Source organism: Numenius arquata, chromosome 8 (assembly GCF_964106895.1).
Source record: "Numenius arquata chromosome 8, bNumArq3.hap1.1, whole genome shotgun sequence".
Taxonomy (NCBI): Eukaryota; Metazoa; Chordata; class Aves; order Charadriiformes; family Scolopacidae; genus Numenius; species Numenius arquata.
The window spans coordinates 15,311,146-15,330,848 of record NC_133583.1 but is presented as its reverse complement, the minus strand read 5'-3'; the positions used below and the strand labels follow the sequence as shown (position 1 = coordinate 15,330,848).

General features: G+C 35.4%; 1 protein-coding gene across 1 annotated transcript in view; it reads left to right on the top strand.

Annotated features, from left to right (window-relative positions):
- The window catches only part of CACNA2D3 (calcium voltage-gated channel auxiliary subunit alpha2delta 3), a 456,710-nt gene that overhangs the window by 324,040 nt on the left and 112,967 nt on the right, over positions 1-19,703 (top strand). Inside the window, exons 14-17 of the mRNA XM_074151549.1 lie at positions 541-558; positions 13,529-13,600; positions 14,389-14,469; positions 18,542-18,616. Of these exons, the coding sequence (XP_074007650.1) occupies positions 541-558; positions 13,529-13,600; positions 14,389-14,469; positions 18,542-18,616 (246 nt within the window). The remainder of the gene's footprint in view (positions 1-540; positions 559-13,528; positions 13,601-14,388; positions 14,470-18,541; positions 18,617-19,703) is intronic.

Below are 19,703 nucleotides of genomic sequence, written 5' to 3'. Positions count from 1 at the left end.
TTTTCTATGCATACGTTATTGTCTATTATGCATATGTGATAATATGTTTGCATAAGCAGTCAGTAACTTTCTATTACCATTTTGTTTTTCTTTCCTACTTAAATATGATAAACTGTTCTTAATGTCAGTTTCATTCATAGTAAGTGTAGATTTAGATGTTTTCAAACCAAGAATGGCTGGTTTTAAAACTAAAACTATCTTTATGTTGAATTATATTTGTGTACAGGAAGATGGAACTACTTCACAGTTCAAGTGTGATACCATATCTGATGAGAAAACAGTCCCTCTCTTAGTATCATGGTATTTAACAAATTACATGGTGCTTTTGTGATACCTAGTAGAGAAGCTATCAAATAATAAACTAAGTTAATAAGCCCTCAATAAGTTGAAGCAATTGGCAATATAAACCTAGTTTCTCTAGTTTCTTTCCTTTGTTTTATATTACATTATATTTGTGATTTTATGAATACAACAGCTAAAGTAGCTGTTCAAATTACTTTAATGTATAATGATTGCTTGTTCTGTTTTGTTGTTTTCCAGCTCCCTCAGGCTCAAAAGGTAAAATATTTTAATCAAATCTTAGTCATTCAAATCAGTCACCAGTCCTTCATGTTTCCATGGTGTTGTGAGTATAGTACAGTGGTGATCAGTGAAACAGGTCACTGGGCCTCTGGAGTTGAGCAGCAAGAAGGGTAGCTGACATCAAGGCCAGCTACAGTACTTGCTGAGAGCAGCTCATCAAACATATGAGCTATTTTAAAATGATAGGCATATAGTAGGCTACAACTTTAAAACAACAGGGAAGCTATTTTATCAACAGTTTGAAATAATAGTAAGGATAAAAAAAAACCCAACCCACCACATTACTCCATGTGAAACTTCTCTGGATCATTTTGTCTCTATTGTAGAGACTGCAGAACCCATATATGGCTGGTACCCTTTCACTGCTTACCACTGTAGCTATCAACACGCCTTTGAATACATCCAACATTTGACTTCTCTAATAGGTTGCGTACAGTTTTCATATGATACGCTCTTGCCTTTAAACAATTTCTGCATCGATATGGTATGTTACCAGAGTCACTACTGCACATCATGATAGCACAGTGATTGTGGCAAACTCGAAGAATTGCTTGATGCCTGTTGCATCATCCTTGTATATTTCACAAATATAATTAAAACTTCCAGAAAATAGAAAATCTAGATGCTGATTTGTGGTGAAAAATATTAAAATGAAAAAATGAACGGAATATACTGGGAAATAGCAATACTCACTCGTCCAAGTCATGCTTATTGTGCTAGGTAAAGCACCTTTAATAAGAAATGCCATAGCAATTAATCAGTTAAAGATTGCTGTTATTAATACTCTTGGATCATGATCAAAGTTCAGTTTTTAATGAAAACTATAGGTTAAGTGATCTTCAATGAATAGCTTTTGTAGAATGGTGAGGGCATTCATGGAACTCAAAACTTTAAAATGGTTAATTAATGGATCTCATCTACTTTTAGTTTAAAAAGCAAGAAATATGAGCATAGGAGCTTTCATTTTTATGATGCTATGTACATTTGAAATGTCCTTGCTCATGGAGCTCAGAAAATTCTATTTCAAATCTGCAGGTAATGTGCTATTTGTTCATATGTCCATAGTTTCTTCTTGTCTTTTGATAGTTGCACAGCTTACCAAATGTGACACGATAACAAAAATTGTTGCTTTTATTTTTCTTCTGGAAATAGATGATTTAAAGAAATCATTTGTTTACAGCTTCCTGGAAAAGTAGGAGGACTAAAAGACTGTCTAGATTGACTAACTTTGGTTTTTTCATGTTCACGTGCTTGTCTAAAAGTTTATACCAAATGCTTCCCTTAACAGTTTGCAGAAAGATGAGACAGAGCAATGTTATAATATGATGGTGCAGAAAGATATAAGCAGTCAGGCTGTTACCAGATCATGTCTTGTGGTGCTGTATTATATGTTCTGATGTCCACAATTCTGAGCTATTAAATAATAAATTGCTCAAATTCGAGGTTACTGAAAAAGCACACAGTTTTCATGGAAGGTCAAAAATGCCAATTTTCAGTGTGTTTACCCCTTGAGCAAACTAATGCAGAACTTAATGCCCATATTTTCATTATGTATACATAATGTCTACTGGACTATATACTACTTTCATGCAGAGAAAGAGGAGCGGGGTGGGAAGGAAGGAAGGAATTGGGATGGGGAGAGAGGACAAATACAAGTAGCCACAAGGGCTTTTGATAGCTTCAGGTAAGAAATAAGCCTTTTCATAAGCATGGCCTAATAGCTCATGAACAAAACAAGAGAATCCCTTGCTATCGGCAAGGTGAAGGGAAGCAGCACAGGGCTGATGCATACCTTTATGAATGACTTAGTCACTAGTGTACATGTTTTGCCATATGGTGTCTGGACTTGTACTGTATTTTTGTTGGAATATATGTATCATCTTGCAAATGTTTTCTCTATAAACATTTCAAACAGTCATGTCTCTCTAAACACATTTACTTTAATCTTTGAGTGATCTGAGAGAAAAATGTGGCATTCCAAGTTTACCTATACTATTTTATATCTGTTATAAATACTTGGTCATCTTGCTGAAATGTGTTATGCCTTTTATGTGAAACACTTTGGCTACAGTCTTCTCAGTGTTTAGTCAATGTCCTATGGTGATTAGCTATTGATTTTCAAGATCTGTAGGTTCTCAACTCTCTATGGCAGTTAAATAACAATTAAAACCTGTTACTGTTATCCGATCTGCTCTAAATCAAATTGTTGCAGATTCAGAATTGGAGTGCAGGTGAAATGAAGTATGAGGAGTTTAGGGTGGATGTCTGTTGCACCATGATATTTGTCTTGAAAAGATCTTTGTGATATACCCTATACTTGAAATAGAAAATACCACAAAACCGAAAATGCCCCACCATAATTTCAGGTGATCAAGATGCTGATTTATTATGATGTGTAGCTTTCAGAAGCAAATATGTCTAGGGAGATCCAATGTATCTAAAAGAAAGAGCCACTATCCAGACAAATGGAAGAAATTAATGTGAAAATTGTATGTCCTTTATGTTGCTTTTCTGGATGCTTTTAGGGAACCACCCCTGCAGGGCTGTGAAAATAGTAATAAAACAAACAAATAACTCAAATTTACTGATTTTCAGACTTTTTTGGTTTGGCTTGCAAAATGACCTTTATCTTTGAAACACTTTTGAAAACCAGCTTTTGCATTCATAGACAAGAAAAAGCTATTCTTCCTTAATAGCTCAAAAAGGTGTTTTGTTTTCTAATAGGAAAGCTTTACATGCTGCTTTCTTGAGCAAACACAGCAGAATTCAAAATCTGATGTCCTACTCCTGCTGCTATGTTTTGTTCTACTTAGCTTGTGTAAAGAAGGTAGAAGTGAATAAATTAGGCACAAAAATCAGCAGCAGGTAGTTGTGTTTGTGAAGATTTAGGAAAGTTCTTTTTAATGGTTCGCTCATGAATGGAATCATATTTCCTCCATATAGAAATGTTTTTATGATATTTGTTGCCCAAAAGTTCCTGACAGCTTTCTTCTCTCTTTCTGTGTTATCCCTTAACTTCTGTAAGTAGTGCTTTGCCCTCCTTTTATCTTATTGCTATCATCTTTCAGCCATTTGGGAGCATCATTTATCATTCCCTGCATCATTTACCTTCTTATACTTTGAAGTGTTGAATTAACTGTCACTGGGAATAGAAAATAGAAAATTTGCAAAGCCACTATTTCATTGAAGTGCATGACTAGTGATTTTAGCATTTTTATAAAATTATATAAGATCAATTGAATCTAATGAAGTACAAAATAATCATGAAGTAAACATTTTTACCCTAATTTAGCATTCCTTTGAATCTTTTTTCTGCTGATGAGAGGCTATTGTTTTTCAGTTTTGTAATGTACATAAAGTTGAACGATGCATTCATAAAACTGCATTAAACTTTTCACATATATGTTAATCACAATCTTACATTTAGTTTCCAAATTTCTTTCTTACACTCCTCAAAAAGGAAGCTGACTTTTAATAGCATTTTTGAGTCAGCAGTTTGCAAGCTCTGAGTAACTATTTTACAATATGAGGGGGGTTTTTGTGTTTCATTTCTGTGTGGCAAACACAGAAATGTCTTTCTAATTTAATACATTCACATAGGTTCTTATATTGTCTCAGGCCACAATTTGAATCTAACACAAAATAATAGCTATTCTTTTTCCATGTAGTCTATATAAAACACAATTAAATGGTCAAATTCCAGTTCTCTGATACTTCCAGTCTGCCTCATGACTCTACTTAGCACATAAAAGCACAGTACTCACAGGCGAAGACAATACCTCCTGAAGCAAGCCTGTGTGGATTGGGGAAAGAAGGAAAAGAGGTGGCTTGTGAAGGTGGCACGGTTATAACCAGATAGTGAAGAAAAACCAAAAGCTTCAGCATGAACCTCATGCTTAAAACACATCCCTACAGAACTGCTGTCTGCTGCAAGTAAAGTTTTAGCAACAACATTGTGGCGACCACTTTCAACACTGGTGCCTTGTCAGAGGATTTGCGGTGTTCCTATGCCCCAATTTCACCCGACTTTCAGTCCATCTGAATATAGCAATATTTCTCCTCTAATTTTATTTTTTTTTTTTTTTTTCACAAGGCTGTATAGGCTATGCCAGCAGACCTTCTCTTTCCTTATGCAAGCCCCTTATGCAAGCCCCTTATGTCGTATTTCTTTCCAGGTCTACAGACCAAGGGTTCCTATGTCAGCATAGCTGCACAGCACTCAGACAATTGATCAAGTGCCTCTGTTTAGCCCTATCATATCTCCTGACCTTGCTTCAGTTTTTGATTCTGAATGCTAGCAACAATTTTAAGCTCTGTCTTCTAGATATAGTGGCCTGTGGACCTTTTCTGCATTTCAACCTGTTGGTAATTTATTTAAATATTGTGGAAATCAAAGCTCCTGTTGTGGGATGGTGAAAAATCAACTAGGAACACCGTAGATCCAGAGAGATTAGAATTCAGAGGAGTATTATTAGGCTAGAGATTAGTCTATGAGCAAATTTTGGCATTGTTGTGGTTATTTGATAGTTTCCATGAACCAGAATTGGTGAGAGATGAATCTGACTTTACTTGACACTGTTTGCTGCAACAGATGTCCTGTTCTGTGGAAATACACTGCGGTTATTACAGTCCAATGTAAGTGCAAAAATGAGGAATATCTCAAGAAACAAAAAAAATACTGTAAAAAAAAAATCTTATTTTGTTTTGCCAGGCATTGGTTAAATTGGAAAATGAAGACAGGATAGAATTAGCACTATGGAAGCTAACTTCTGAGCTAAGTCCTGCTAGGATTTCCTGATGCATATCGTAAACATAATAAATCTAATTGAAAAAAAGATATTTTGAGGTTTCAGGTCTCATATTTTCTTTGATGAATATCTTTTTAATCTGGTGGAAGTTGGTGAAAAATTCTAGAAACCGTGATGTGGGTTATGGTTTTCTAAAACACAAAGTCTAAACTCTCAGATACTTGAAAAAATACGAGTTTTGGATCTCAAAATTTGTTTCCTTTCTGTGACTAATTATAGTTAAAAAAATAGCAACAAAATATAGAATTGCCCCATCAAATTTGCCTTTAATTTTAATTAATTTGTATATTATTTATTTTGCATTTTTTTAATTCATCAGTAACAATTAGGAAATGTGTATATTTAACAAAATATAAAAATACCACTTCATAGCCAGCTAAATTAAAACAATATTACAATATTGTCTTTGAAAAAAATGAGGAATAGCGTCTGAAAAAAAAGAAGGGCTTTATTTCTTCCATCTCAGGAGACTTCCACTCGTCTGTTGGTGGCAGAGCCCAGTTTCATTATAATCATTGCACTATATAGGTAGATAAGAATAATATTGTATTAACAGTAATAGATAGGGACACTACTAACTCCACATCATAAATTCTGGACAACCTACTGTAAATCATCTTGACTGTATACTCCTAAGGAAAATGTTTCAGGGATCCTTCTCAAATTCCTATTGCCATAATGGAAACACCTAATGAAAATGGATATTCTTTCCTGTATATGTGTTTCTGGAGTAATTCTGGAGGCTGCCTTAATTTTTGTCCTGGGAGATGGATGTTAGTGCTAGATGTGAGCTTAAACTCTCTTTGGTTTATAAGTTTCACGTGAGGAGTAAGTGAATGCTTGTCTATTTTTTGTTTCTGGAGATTTATTTGGGGTTGTTCTGGAGAGGATAACTCTGTACCGCAAGGAGTTAAGGGGAAAATTGTAGCAGTTAAATCTATTTTTTAAAATAGAGAAGTTTTTGTCCAATTATAAAACTATTACTGCTGGGCATTACAGGTTGTGACTTTCTCAGAGAGTAAGTTCTGTTTCTTTATTCTAAACAGCCAAGAGTCATTTAGCCTGGGAATGCATTTTTCCTCATTCTTGAGATGGTTTTTAAAGGTTTGTTACTGTTTGCCAAGTCATTTTATCAAACTGAGTGTCCATGGTCCTTGTATAGATTCCTGCCTAAAACTGTTGCCACTAGGTCTTTTCAGTAGAATAACTTTCTGGGGTAAACCACTAAGGCTCTCCCTTTCGTGCATCATTTTAGATTGCGGATGATAACTTATGAAATCCTGGGATCTAGTTGAAAAGTCTGTGTTTTTCTTTGGAGGTCTAAATTTAGTTTTTCTTGTCAATGTCATGCAAAGTAGCGTGGCAATTCTTATACAAAACATACTGGTCCAAGTTGGAGAAGCTACAAGAACTTACTTTTCTGCAATACTGAACATGTTGCAAAATTAATATTCCATAGCATAAAGTCATCCAAACTTCAAATGAACCAAACCCAAGTATTGAAATATGTGTATTTTTACTCTGCCATTGTAATCCCATGTTTTAGAGAGTCATAGGAATAATAACAGTTAAACTACTTGTGTTTATGTGAGGATATCTTTCTAGACTTGAAGGTATAAGAAACATCTGAGAGGCTGTACAGTTCAGTAGTCTCCCATAAGCATATATACCCATATGCATAAATCCACACACATTTAATATTTCCCTGAACCGACTTCCCGTGAATTCTTATTGCACCAATTTAACATTTTTGTAGGTTCATTATCCAGTCAAGCACTGTCAAATCACTGACATTTCATAGCTCTTTGAGGCTAAACTTGCCTTATATTTTTCTTCTAATGGTGGTTCTGCTTAAATGGTGGCAGAGTTCTGCTTAAATATTCCCAGAATCACCTGATGGAAGAGGTTTATTTTACTCATGATGTAAAAGAGGTGGAAATACCTTCTGCTAAGGTATTTCCTTTCCTAAGAAGGAAAGAAAACTAATTGATGATGATCTTGAGTGGAAGCTAAGCTCAGGAGGAGATTAAATTGAGGCTTGTTTTGTTGTTTTTGGTTTATTAATAAACCCTAGTGGGAATTATGTTATTGTGAGTTCATATTCTTAGCAGAAGATGAAATTTGTAGTGTATTCAAACGCAGAACTAAATCAGAAATTAACAGCTCAGCAGAAAGGTAGAAAATGGAAGAACTTTTGAAATGGCTGGTGGAACAACAGCTGCTGCAGTATGAAAACTTAATTGTACTGAAAAATAGGTGCTCATTCAGCATAGGGAGGAGTCCTTTTTCTGGGTTTCAGAGGAGAAACTTGAATGTGAAAAAATACCTTACTGCAAAGGAGCTCTGCCTGTGTGTACATGGGTTCAGGGCTTCCACTGGGTAGTGTGCCTTTGCCACAAGAAGGACTGTAATGAGCCTTCATGTTGCTTTCACAGTACTGTGGAGAATTTATTCAGGATCAAACCACTTGGTGTAGATAGCAGAAGCTCCTCAAGTCTCATACGTTGTTGGGAATTTCTAGACACATGCACTGGTCCTATCCTGTCTGAGGAAATGGCAGACCAATACTGATCAATAGATTAGTCTGGTAGAATAGCAGAGACTGCAGAGGTTTGAGAGAACTGAATTTAGAGAAGAAGCACAGACTGATTGTGTTTATGAAGGAAGATGCCTTTGTATATGAATTGGCATAGACAATCTGCGTTTCCTCTCATGAAGGTATCTTCCTGATTCATTAAGGGAGATGCTGATTACAGGACTCATCAACTGCAGTCCTTAATCAGAATGAATCAGCTGGAGAACTTAATTGCATTGGAGCAGAAGAAACTGAACTAAACTTTAGGTAATTTTTTTCTTTTTTTTTTTTTTTGTTTTGTTTTGTTTTGTTGTTGTTTTGTTTGTTTTGTTTTTTCCCCTTCCTAAACAGTGAGCACTGTGTATTATGGGGCAGCCTATTTCCCCTTATTACATTCCATGCTTGCAAATTAAAACATTCCAATATTCAGATGGATAAACAGTTTCTTGAATAAAATGTCTTTGCAGAATTCCTGTGATGAGGTAAACTCAGGGTTTTGTTTTGAAATGCATAAGGCTCATGTAAACATGCTAATTTGGTTTTTGGAAAAAGCAGGAACTTCCTATTCTATGGGGAATAAGTATCTAACAGAGTAAGGAAAATCTGAGTAAGGAAAATGTGAAAGGACAGGCACTTCGTGCCATACTGCATATAATCAGAGTTCTGTATTGTTTAGCATGAAGATGACTTACTCTGCAAGAGTGGAGAGTTGCTGATGTTGACTGATACTCAGATGGTTAGCGCTTTTAGAAGTACCGATCTAAATAAATATAGGAAAATATAAATTAATATTTATTCTATAAATATAAATAAAGAATAATAATAAATAAGACAGGCCTGACCTCATTTGCCTTTTTTAAGAAGTTACTCTCTAAGAAAATGACATATTTATTTTCTCATTTCTTTTCATTAATTTTAATTTGCTGACTGAAGCATCTGACAATGCCTAGAGCATTGCTCTGGAATTCTTATCTTTCATTTGTGTTAGTTTCCTTCTGTTTCCAGTAATCCAAAACCAAGAATTTGAAGAAACTGGAATTCACATCCACTTCTGAAACCTGGAAGTACTTTCTTCAAAAATCGCAAGGGACCTTAACAAGCTTGGCTGTGCAGACAAGATTAGTTAGTGCACAGAGACCATCACTGGCTTGAAACTGTTAAACTGTTCTTCAGTGATTAGTTTATAGTTATATTTTGCCAATATTCTTAAAAAGGCAACAACAATTAATAACTGTCTAGAATTTTCAGAGGCCTAATGAAATTAGATGCCCAAGCCCTGGCAGAGGCAGGTAGTACTATTTTTGTACTATTCCAATAATTTTGATTTGGTTCTATCTTATAGCCTGCAGGATGTTGTACTGAATCTGGCAAGTGTTTAGGTGAATTTGAATGCTGTTTCTTATATTTAATTTTATAGCAAAAGAATAAAACGTTTTGAAAGTCACTTCAAAGCACAGACCTTTTCCTGAGTTCACATCCGTTGGTAGCCTCAAGTGCTGGACCTTTCCAGTGGAATTTTTATTTTCCTGGAGGGATGGGGATGATGCAGCTTTTGTTTCCTTACCTTTTTTCTTTATATTATGTAACTACTTGAAGGAAACAAAACTGCAGTAATTGACTTGCAATTGACGAAGTAGGTAAGAGAGAGGACTTCAGTGTCAGTCAGAGCCTATGTGTATTAACTGATATGGTGCCCCAGGTAAAGAATAAGCTTAGACACTTACCAGGGTTATAAAGATTGAAGAAACAGAAACGAGCTTGATTTGCTAAAGAGACATTATTAGGCACTGGAAAAAACCCATTATAGTAGTAGAGGGGAAGAGAAGCAACAAAGGGTTTTCTTTGAGAACAGAACCAGAATTCGAAACAGAGACTTGGAGGAATGGAAAGTGATTAGTAGCTCTCTATATATATTTAGATGAGGTTCCAACATTTGGGTGAGCTTTGGTTCAAATTAATCCTTATTTGTGAACACAATTGATCTGCCAGCAACATTTTGTTTCAGCAGAAGCCATATATGTAACAAACATAATATTGAGTGAATATGTTTTTGTCAAACCTTTCTTTTTGTTTCCCATGAACCCTGCCAACCCCCAGAATAGCAGGGGTTAATAAGGATGAACCAAGTAAGCCTAGCAGGTAGCTTTAAACAATTTTGAATAATCAGAGTGTGGGGTATTACTATGCCACATAAAGCATACCTTTGTAAAAATGGCAGTAACTACTAGTATTTGTTAAATTAGATAAGGTACAGCCTATTTAAAGATTGAGGTTAAATTCACGGTGCTTCATGGTTTAGACATTCCCAAGGACCCTTCATTGTATGTAACTTGTAGCTGTCCATCTGGTGATGTTATTGCATTATAGTAGGATAGGTATCATTCCCTGTATTTGCTAATAACACTAAAAACCCCCTAATTCTATGTGTAACCAAGTTATTTGTTGCCTGCTTAGGAGCATGTATTTTGTTCTTATTAAAAAAAAACAACGCAACAAACAATCATTCTTAGAGATGTTTCCTGTAAGAAATGTTTGACTACAGTATTTTCTTTTATACATGCCTACATAATTCTTTTCTGAGCCTATGACTTTGTGATGTCCAGTTGATAAGTTTGGGAATCATAAGGATTGTCTGCATTTTGGTTTTGGGAAAAACAATAATTGAGTAAACAAAGAGTTTATTACTAATTATACAATAATCTGAATTTTTAAATTTAGTACAGTCATTCAGAGACTTGATCATTATATATTGATTTTGTCATTCTGAATTTGTGATATTTAGCATTTTTCATTAAGCAATAACTTCTAAGTAAGTATTGCTGATGATTTTAAAAAAATCCTAGCCAGTCCTGAGGATATCAGTGATACATTTGTTCTGAATGTAACTAATGTAAGCTGAAGTTTTATCAGTGATTAGAGAGCATATTACTGGGTTTTTTTCTCAGAATCACTAAATTTTTCAAAAACCTGCGTGAGCTCTTACAGAGTTCTGCTGTATATAAGAAATTGTCAGACTTGCAAAGCAACAATGCTAAATACCTAGTTCATGGCTTCCTTTGCAATTTATTAATGGACTCTAGCATTAATTGTCTTAGCAGAAATACCCAGTGGCTAGCATTCTACTATTTCAAAGTATTTCTGCCAAAATGTCATTGCCCAGGGAATAAAGCTGTGCTCCTCCTCAGCAGAAATTCCTCACAATCTAACAATTTTTGTGAAGAAAATGCTGCAGCTTGAGTTTGTGACTCAGTGGAACATCGTAAAAGCGAGTCATCTATCAGCCAGTTATTTGCTGACTCCACTTATGGAAGGGGCCGACAACCTGTTTATCTGCCAAACAAACAAACAAACAGGCTGGACTACAAGATTGCACTTCTATAGAAATGATTGCAGCAGCCAACCCTTGGTGATACTTGTAGATACCATAATTATAGGGCAATCATTCTCTGCATGCTTCCATAGCTAGTTTTGGGAGTTAATGACCTGTTTTCTCAGAATTTCCCAGGAACTCCACACTTTTTTTTTCTCCATTAAAAGAATTTCAAACACCCTAAAACTTTACTGCCAGTCCCTTGGTTGGGATCCTATCCAATAAATTGTTTCTAGTAGTGTCTTGAGAGTGAGTGGACTCATAAAATAATACCGTACTGATACTTGACAAATACATAATGCCAGAGAAGAACAACCCTGGGCAATCATACAAAATCTCTAAATGCTCCAAGATGTCACCCCATAATCAGCAGAATGCTTTTTCACTTCCTGGTGTACATGTGTTTGGGACTATTGACTGTCATACCACAGAAGGCTCCTCTCCATACAAATCACGTCAGTGTGCTTGACTGTACTACTCTGGCCAAGGAGAGTAAATTCTTACACGAGTTCAGCCACATTTGACCTTCAAGTGCAACCTCTGAACTTCCAGTGTTTTGCTGAGTTGTTTTTGTTTTGATTTCGGTTTTTTGTTGGTTTTTTTATTTAATAATTTACCATGGCTTAATAGATCAAGGATTATGTCAGGGCTGGAAATATCTCTCCTTATTTAAGAGGAAAACAAACTAAAAAAAGAAAACATGATCATATGTTGGTTCCACCTCACGTCCCTATTGATTCCTTATCAGACGTAAACCTTCTTGATCTTAAACTCCATTTCTGTTCCTGTCTGATGTCTACAATCATTCTTCCTCACCATGAGGTAGTGCCATACTTCAGGAAATATACTTGTTTGGGAAACTGAAACCCCCCTGAAGCAGTCTGGAAGCTTCAAGACATGTAACGTTCTAGATTTTATTTGTCTGATTTGTTAATGTGAAACATGCTTCATAAAATGTCTTGGTCATAATATATGACTTGTGTTCTGAAAATCTGGGGTGTTGGCAGCTACTGCTTCACTAATAACAAAAGCTTTGTTAACAAAAAATCAAAATTGCAGCAATTCTCAAAAAAAAAAGTATTGGAGATACTGCCTGAATACAGAAAATATGATAATGATGTAGGGGTAGTAGGAGAATATCACAGTTGCAATGGGGCATGACTGTCACCTACAGTATTTCCCTGGAAGATTGTCTTTTTTGCCTTGTCTGTTTGGCTAAACACCGATGCAACAAAGCAGGCTTTAATTGTGTTCTACAAAATCTCTAGTTCTGATTATAACTGGCTATGTCATGCTTTTCAATATTGGGTAAGCCTCTTCAACTTTAAACATCTTCCCAAATTATAGGGGCAGAAAGAGTTTAACAGTAACTCTCAATTTCCTGCTTGAATTATCTTTCATATATAGATGGTGAAGATCTCCAGGCACACAGAGCAGTGCTTGTCTTGAGCATCAGTTAGCCTTTGCCTTCTGGCAAAGATGTGGTCTGGCCAGAGGGCGTGAGGAGAGGATAGTCTGAGCAATGTCACTCTTCTGTGGCCAATGATAAGCATTCTACATGTTTCTCTTGAATGGAACCAAGGTCAGGAGGTCTGTTTTCTCCCTAAATTGAAGAAATATTTTGAAACCTGATGTGCGGAATCAACTAATGCTTCATGCCACCTCTTTGTCCAGCAAACAGAAACTGAATAGAGCAAAGATGCTCCTGGGATACTAACTGGCTGTCATCCTTTCTGCTGCTGTGTTAGCTGATGAGATCTCAGTCTGGACCAGAAACAAAGTGCATGCAACTCATGACCTCTTGTTCCTTGCTGGGAGAAAACAGCCTGAGGCAATATTGGCAGAGCTGACGCTGGGAAAGATGTAGAACAGAGCTCCAGCTGCTTTGCTACTGCACATGCTGCTTCCACAATCCACATTTGTATCTCTCATGGGAGACTGCAATAGGAATAAAGATGAGGCATCTTTCCGGCCAATGCAGTTGGTGGTGGGGTGGGCAGGGCAGGTATCTATAGTCGAGATGGGGCTGGGGCTGGGCAGGGCTGCGCTGACCGCAAGTCTAACTGTGTAAGAGTCTTTTAGATAAATTGCCTTATCTCATTGAAAATGAAGAGAATGTAACTGAAAAATGCAATCACATGTCTGTTAATTGTTCCTTAGTTCTTAGAGGTAATATTTCTTTTTTAAATGTAGCTTGCTGATGATCAGGGATTGGTGTTGATGACAACTGTTGCCATGCCAGTATTTAGTAAGCAAAATGAGACTGTAAGTACTCTGAATATTTCTGTCTTGTGGTAATGGGGTGATGGCAGTGAAGTTGCTTTGGAGACCTAAGAAGATTTTAGCCTACTCTAAAAATTTTGCTTCTCTTCATATTATTTTGTCTGCAGTTAGTAGCCGTTTGTTAGCATAAAAATGTGGACAAATAATCTCAAATAACTATACTCTAGAAACATTAGTAAAATAATGAAACCCTATGTCTAAGAGAAAATCTCAGATGACTCTAGCCCTAAGAGTCTTTTTACTTCTATATTACATTTTTGCAGAAAATAGGCTATATCCTTTTCTTCTTTGCACTGATATGCTTCTATATCATAGACTCAGAATTTAATTAGTCAGGTGTATATTATGTATGTATCTGTTTTTCTTTACTAATTTAACAGGTTATTAAAAAAATTACATAACTTTCCCCTTAATGCTTGATCTTTCTCTTTTGTTTATCAAATGGCAGAAGAAATTGGGAATGAAGGGAATAACATTTTTAACAGTAGTTTTTAATTAAAAAACTATTTTGCATAAGGAATTTTTCTGTTGAGGCACTCAGCTATCAAAAATTTGCATGCCTTTTGTATGTGAATTGCAGATAAAGTAGAAAGAAGCAATATGATTGATTAAATGACTATTTGATCAGATGAGTTGTACCGGCCTCTGCTTTCCCCACTTTTTTAATAGTTTGTCTGTTATCTGCTCACTTCTGCAGAGTAGCGGCAATGTGAAATGAGATCGTTCATTATTATTGTGGTTCCAACTGCATCTTTTATTGTTCTTTTCAGAGATCTAAAGGGATTCTTCTGGGAGTTGTTGGCACAGATGTTCCAGTTAAAGAGCTTTTAAAAACTATTCCAAAATACAAGGTAATACATAAATGATAGTATTTCCTTTACAATCAATATAATATAACAGAATTTATTTACCATGTTAATACTGTTTATACTGATGTAGCTCCATTATTTCACTCATTTTTGTCAGGAATTTTAGCTCTGTGTTGCCTGATGGCTAAATGTCATTGGTCCTGAGATCAAGTCAATGATCAAGTTAATGCCAAAATTAGTATAGAGCTTATTCTTCACATTTTTGTGGATCAGTGTGTTCTAGAAGGTAATATAAGTATTGTCCATAATAAAATCAATGAAATGATTCAACCACACAAAATGTCTAGGAATTCATGCTGAAAATTTGCCTAACTTTGTATGGAAACTGTATGGAAATCTATCCTTAACATGGCTGTAGTTCCTACCTAACCGGACTAGTGATTTCTTCTGTCCTACCAAGTATTTGCTAGACATTTCCCCCTACTGAGTTTTCCAAAGTCAGACAACTCTACTATAAAATCCTTTAAAAGTAATTATCATAAAAATTTTCAAAATTTGGTGCACGTAATCTTATCATGAAATGTTTTTACCTCAGTAAAAGCAGACTTCAGGTAAATGCAAAGATTTAATTACTTTTCATTTAAATTTGATGCAATGCATTAGTATTTCACTACTTCTTTACATCTGAAATGCTTTACTGTAGTGCTGTTTTATTCACAAATGAAAATTAAATGAATGTTTTCCAGTTAATTCCTAGCAGAATCTTTTTGCAAGACAAATGAATGCATAAGGCAATACCATACACGGCCTTTACTAAAGAGGTCAGCTATTGGAATAGCTACATTTTGACATGTACCTGTACTGAGTATAAATTCGTATGTCACGCTTCCCTCTTAATTGGCTACCATGCTCTCATTTACTGATTTCTAAGAGGATGGAGGAATAAGCTGACTTGTGAGTGCCTTTGTATATTCCTATATGTTTTTGTAGATAATTCTAAGTAGGAGGTAAAACAATCCTCCTATCGGTTTTTATTCTAATTTGAATACATTAGCAATTACCAAATGATTTGGTAGATCTATATGCAATAACTGGAAAGTTTAAATTAAATGAGAATTTGATAAAAATAATGCATAAAATACTGGCAATAATGTTGATAAGGGGTATTAGAATAATGTCCTGGCACCTGGATCCCACTGGGCTCGATGCTGTGCAAACACAGAACAGGAAGGCTGTCCCAACTGGAAAAACGTTTGCAGACTATGGGAAGAGGCAGCAGATGACTACAGACTGATATCAGAACATAGTGAACAGTGTCATTGCTGGTCAGAGTAAATAACAAAGAACAGTCTCAGCACAGTAAGCCCCCGAGTTAGTTAACTGCAACTTATGTTACACTTCAGTGTGTTCAGAAATACAGATTCGGTAGAAGGTAGAAGAGAAAGGAGCAAAATTTGCTCCTTTGCAAAATTTGGAGCAATGGAGACAATCTTTGGAGCAGCCTTCTAAGGAGCTATGGGTAGACCAAGTTTCACTTATAACGAGAAGGAAGAACAATGTAGTAGTAACTGCAGAAATGAAAGTCTGGCTGAGCATGGGTGTATAGAAAAGACAGTGTAACAGTGATGTTATTCAAAAGTCATCTGTAAAATTTGGACATAGTCTGAATAAAAGAACCTAGAGACAGTGTGGGGCCGGAATAACAGATATTGCAGCAGAGTTAGAGTGATTCAGAAAAGGAGAAGATAGGCAGGAAAATTAAAATTTCTAGTTTTGTCATATGTTATTATATTTTTTAAGACTTAGTTTTCTGTGGAAGTAATATATGATCCTTTTTCTGAATATTAGACTTCTTATTTGAAGGTACATTTTATATTGCAGGATGTAATGCAAGAGAGGATTATTACAGGAGGCACCAATATCATGCAATACACTTAGGTTAGTGAAATCACTTGAGTTATAACTTTCAGTCTCACATACCATAAACATTTCTGAACAGTAAAAAGACCATGCAATTGCAAGAGCATAATCACCTCCGGGACCCATTCCTTTAGAGGCAGCACGTGAAATAAGATTCATGCAGGGATATAAAATGATTGGGTGGAAATAGAATTCTGCTGACCTGGAATTCTTTCAGCTTGTATGAGGTGGATTTTATGCCGAGGAAGATGAATAATAACAATGAGCTATTTTCAGCAGCCGTTATCTAGACTAAACTTCCCCAGATGTCAGTGGCAGTTTCTCCTGAATACGGTGGGGTTGGATTTAGTAATACTTAGTTTTCATGTGGCATTTTATGGCAGTTAGAAAAAGTTTTTTGTTTCTGAATCTGTCATTGAGAGAGAGAGTTCAAGGTTTAAAATGGCAATACTGTTGTAAGTGGTAGTATCTCTCAAATCAAAGCATTTTAAATGCAGAGAGTGTGCAGTTTCACATATTGCACAACACACAATAAAATAGTACTCTTGGAATCTGGGTATGCTTCAAATAGTCAAGTATTTTTTTCCTGTAAAGTATACCACCCACATTTGTTTCCTTACCTGACTTCCATTGCTTGGATGTCATTCTGCAGTTATCAACACAGACAATTATACTTGAGATCTGATATTTAGCCAACAGCTAGTTCACTTGTCATACTATAATAGGTAAAATATGTCCCCTGTTATTATTTTGGTTATCCCTTCTTTATGAAGAGATGCCAAGAACGTATCACCTTCTATTACTCTCACTGAAGTTTATTGCTTTAGGAAAATGGCTAATTTATGAAACAATCTTCTGTATGGCAGATACAGTTGACCATATTCGATCATTCACAGACCGACACAGTATAAATCTACCTGGTATGTTTTCTCTATGACCTTGCCATAACACCATACTCTGGTTTATATTTGCAGAAAAGTACAGGAGCCAACAGACTTGCTGTCCTGCTTGCGTCTATAGAAATGATTCTGACTTGTCAGCCTTGCTCACGTTGCTTTATGCCAAACAAATTCCTAAGGACCCACTTTAAGCGTTTAAGTTGTTAGTAGTGTGAAATGTAAAGCAATTGCCAAAGCAAGATGGTTTGGTGTTGGTTTTTTGTTTGTTTGGGGTTTTTTTACTACCTCACTGTATCGAGATGCTTAAATAAAGATATAAGGGATGTTATATTACATTACTCCAGAACTTAAAAAAAAAAGAAGGTGAGAAAGTTGAGATGTACTCTTTGCATAGTGAAAGTTACCTATTGAAGCTGCAGAAAGTCTACATTAGCAGCAAGTTTATGCTAAGAAGTGATGTTTGAATGACCACATGAATGATTTGAAGGTACTTTTATTGCATTCACTGGGTGCAATCAACTGTGTAATAGCCATATTGTTAGAAGACTAGTATTGTTATTTAAATAAGTACAGTGCTAAATTTGATTACTCTACACCGTTAGGCCTCATAAAGCATTTCATTGCTCTCAAATGACCTCCCATAGTTCCACTTGGTACAAATATGTAAACTGCATGAGTTTCTTTACTAGAAATAAGCCTTCTTCTGTGGCTCCAGATGAACTTGAATTAACAGAGAGGTAAAATACCTTTAAGACTGGTAGATGTAAATATCATGTATGACAGGCCACTGATTGCTTACTGTAACTGTACATTCAATACATTGATTGATTCAATACATTGATAAATTCATTGATTTAAACGATTCTTTTACAACAGCGCTTGACCAATGGAGGTAAGCTGAACCTAGCCACTCCTGGGTATATGTGAATTTCCTAAATACCGGGATCCCTTTGTTTTGGCACATTGTATGGTATATGCCACATGCTATGGTGTCTCATGTATATGTGTATATCTAATTCACTCTAAAGCACATAGAAATAAGTGCCCTAGATAGCAAAGTGTGTGTGACATTTTAAAATTGTGCTGTATGCTGAATTCATCACAATGACAGGTTCTCATTTTCACAAAATGTCAAGGATCAGAGCTTTGCATATGTTATAATGAAATACTATGTGGATAAGGACTATGAATGCCAGCTTTAAGCCCTGGATAACTAAATTCTTGCCTGTTTTTTTTGTTTAAGAATTTACTGCAGACCGTGCTAATTAGTCTTTCTTTCTCATTTACTCTTACAGTTAGGTATTCATGGATATGCTTTTGCAATTACAAACAATGGATATATTTTGACTCATCCAGAACTTAGGCCTTTGGTAAGAATACAGTTTACTGATCTATGTTATCTAGCCATATATGTTGCATTTGTTTTTCTTTTAGTGTGAATAAGGTAATATTCATTTAAAAATTAAATACAACAGACCAGTTATTTATATTGCTTTATAATACATAATTCTTTGTAAATTTACCTCTGGAAACAAAGGTTAGCATGAAAAAAAAAAAAAGAAAATAAATATACAAGTTGTTTCTGCAAAAGATGCAGGCCTCCGTTACTGCAAAATGGCAAAGCCAAAAATTGCTATAATTATGTTCATTTTACATTGAAATGGAATGCTGGAATGCTCTATTGCTATGTAATAACCCCTATTTGTCATGTTAAAGTGTTTAAGCTAATTTAATATATGTGCAGAAATTTCAGTAAGGCATATTCTTAAGCAAAATAGGGGACAAGGGATTTTTGTACTAGAGAGAAATGGCAGCAAATTTTACCTTTAGTTTCCCTTATCATCTTGTTTATATTAATCGCAGAAAGAAAAATAGAAGTGCCTGTTACGCAAATGTTTATCAGCTTAACACCCTAGAGAACTGGTACAGACTTGTTTGCATCATTGTTTAGGAACAGCACTTGAAAGTGTTCCATCACTATCAACTCTGCAAAGCACCAGTATTAATGATTCTGATGCTGTATACACATGGATGCCATATGTATTTCTCATGCAGACACTTCAAGGAACGTCCGGTTTCAAAAATATTTTAGTAGAAAACAGAAATATTAATTGGATGGATAATCTAATACAAAAACAAAATTATTGAAAAGCATGATTTATTAAGTCATTAGCATATCTGATGCTTTCATCCAGCAGAAGAAATTCTCTTTCTAAGATTTGGGCTAGGAATTACACACTTAATTAACATTTGTATTTGCAATTATTGTTTTCCCGTTTATTTTTTAACTGGAGTAGAGCTTATGGAAAGTTCAGCAGGGAGACTTCCATGGGTGAATGGAAAAACATTTTCTCAGTAACTTCACTGTAAATTGGACAGACAATCTAGTGGAAAGCAGACATTATAGTATCTTGGAAATAATTATTAGAATAAATGGGTTAATTGTAATTTTTGTTC